This window comes from Phytophthora infestans, genomic scaffold (assembly GCF_000142945.1).
Source record: "Phytophthora infestans T30-4 supercont1.36 genomic scaffold, whole genome shotgun sequence".
NCBI lineage: Eukaryota > Oomycota > Peronosporomycetes > Peronosporales > Peronosporaceae > Phytophthora > Phytophthora infestans.
In genome coordinates this window covers 1482014-1484530 of record NW_003303723.1, presented here as the reverse complement: position 1 = coordinate 1484530, position 2517 = coordinate 1482014, and the positions used below count along the sequence as shown (strand labels likewise).

The following is a 2517-nucleotide window of genomic DNA, read 5'->3' as shown; positions in this document are numbered from 1 at the left end:
CTTCCCCGCTGTCCGTGCCATTTCCACTGCATATACGCGAGAGAAGAGTTAATCTCAAAAAAAATCAAGGTGGAAAGAGGACAGAACGTTTACCTCCAGAAGAACATCCAGCAGCCGTCGTTGTCCTCCATTTGGTCCAAGGTGGGCGGGTCGCACGTGTAGGCCGAACAGGTCCCGTAAGGGTAGCCATTATTACCGTCGTACTGATGGTCGGTCACGAAGACGGCAAAGGTCTGTGTCTCAGAGGTTCGGGTGTTGTGCGAGCATTCAGCAGCCTGGATGGCTTTTGGTAGTTCAGTTAGTTGCCTCGCACTCAGATAATTTAATTATATGTTTACAGCGAAATAGTTGCAGTTATAATTTTCGTCATTGTAACTTGCAGAAACAATTGACTAGAAAGTACTACGTATACTAAAAGCATGTCCTAGGAAACACGCATCCTTGCGTGTACGATAAGCACCTTGCAGCGCATGCGTCGAATATCCGTGCGATTGTGTTTAAGAAGCACCTGGATCTCTGCGCGCATGTTGTCCGTCCGAGTTCGTAGGCTGCTCATAACGAACCCACCAAGCGATCTATCTTTAGTTACTTACAAGCTCAAAAAGGCAGTACACTTGGGTAAGTAGGGCAATCTGGACAGACCATCACAATCTTTTGTGCTGATGTGACTTAAGTTTCATAGACGGTCCGTGATTTCGAGTACGACGCTGAACTAACAGTAAATTATCCAAAGTCCATTCGGCAATACCATTGGACGTGACAATCCAGCGATTTGGTATACCCTGTCAATACAGTTTGGTATCGTTTGAGTGCTCAGCTAAAAGATTCTTATCCATTGCACAAATTATACTATGCACGTAGGTTGATCCATCCACCAAAGATGAAGACAAATTACCTTGCTCAACTTTGTATCCGATGATACTGTATTGTAACCTCCCAGAAACGATTTATCCCAGCCACTCACGCAACATTAAAGCTAGGATCTTTCTTCGTGCGAGAAGCAGGGATTGACAGTAACTCACGAAACACTAGAGTAGCCTCACAGCTGAGGCTTTCAATTTGCTATAGTAACAATAGTTTCTTGCAGGACAACCCGAATTACTATGGTAGTAGTATTATAGTCATTGCACAGTAGTTTTTGCAGTTGTTTTTTTGGTGGACACTTTAGTTACCAGCAATATCGATCCCATCCTATTGGAAGCAAATTACATGTTTAGCACTCAAATATTGAAAAAATGCATTTATTTTTAATATAGTAAATGATATTTAATCAATGCTGCCTTCGGATAATGGATACGTGAAACATATGATGTAAGCTACACAAAACAGTATTAACCAATTGAAGCCGCCTTTGCTGAAGTCAGCAGCCAGTAGAAATCCTATAATTTCTTTGTCCGGAAAAGCGTGACGGACAGACAGGTTGCTGCAATAGTTGTTTCAGACTACCCGCTCACTGTCGCTACGCGGCGGAGGCGCATGGCTTGCTGAAGATGAGGTTGTCAAAATTAAGTGCTTCTTGAAGTCGCATGCTTTGTAACCGTCGTTCACCCTGGTTCTGTGGCTTCGTGTTTGGTTCGTCGACTTTGCTTTATGCTCTACCGTGGTGTTATGAGATAATTCCTTTCCGTGCACCCTCACCGTTACGTGTTCTACCATGACTTTGAAAGCGCGTGCTCTTCGGTACAACGGACTTTTCAGCATGTGGGGTGTCATTATTGCAGTCCCCATCCGTATTCCGTACGCTCCTGTCATGTTCTTCCGAGATTTAATGGCAGCGTCCTCGTCCGTGATTCGTGCTTTTCAGATTCTTTAGGCACCTTCATGGATTCAGTCCTCTTTCATCGTCCGTGCTTCGCATTGCTCTTTCTATCCCATCGTGCACATAGTCCGGCTCGGTTTTCCTCCGCGTTTCATGTTCTTGCTTTATCACGTGCCTCCGCGCTAATTGAGTCACAAAATCCTGTTTCCAGTGCGTTTGATGTACACAATGTATCGTGTTCGAAACGGCGCACATGCTGTTAGGGTCGCACACTACGCTCGCTAATACGAAGGAATACGATACATTTTTTCGGGGCGGGGTGGTGTACATGGTTATGTGGGGTGTGATGGTGTATTCACATTTTAAAAAATTTCAACTAATTTTAATTAGTGATAAATTATGCATCTTTATCTAGTGCAAATATAATACTGTATTGTATAGTCATGAGTATTAGTAATAAAGCTTAGCAATTTTATCTAATGCTGGTATATTAATTATGGAAAGTACTACTACTACATACTGCAGGCAATAAAATGAGCTTTATTAGAATAGTACTCAGCAAAAAGCTTGTAAGTAAAACTAATGTTAAATTACTTTGAAGCTAAAAAACATTTTTGTTTTCGCAGCAAGATACTAAAATACCTAATTAAGACGCAATTTGAGTCGCCACGGCCCGGCAATTTTATTAACAGCTTGCGTGACAATATGTTGCTTGTGTGCTGATCAACGCCGTCTACTAATGCTAACTAACGCACACA

At 42.6% G+C, this 2517-nt stretch overlaps 1 protein-coding gene across 1 annotated transcript; it reads right to left on the bottom strand.

Annotated features, from left to right (window-relative positions):
• Window positions 1-89: 89 nt before the first annotated feature.
• Window positions 90-556, bottom strand: PITG_14762 (uncharacterized protein; the record flags this gene model as incomplete). Its single annotated transcript, XM_002898589.1, has 2 exons — window positions 90-275; window positions 461-556. The coding sequence occupies 2 exons, from the start codon at window positions 554-556 to the stop codon at window positions 90-92; spliced, it is 282 nt and encodes a 93-aa protein (XP_002898635.1).
• Window positions 557-2517: the final 1961 nt, after the last annotated feature.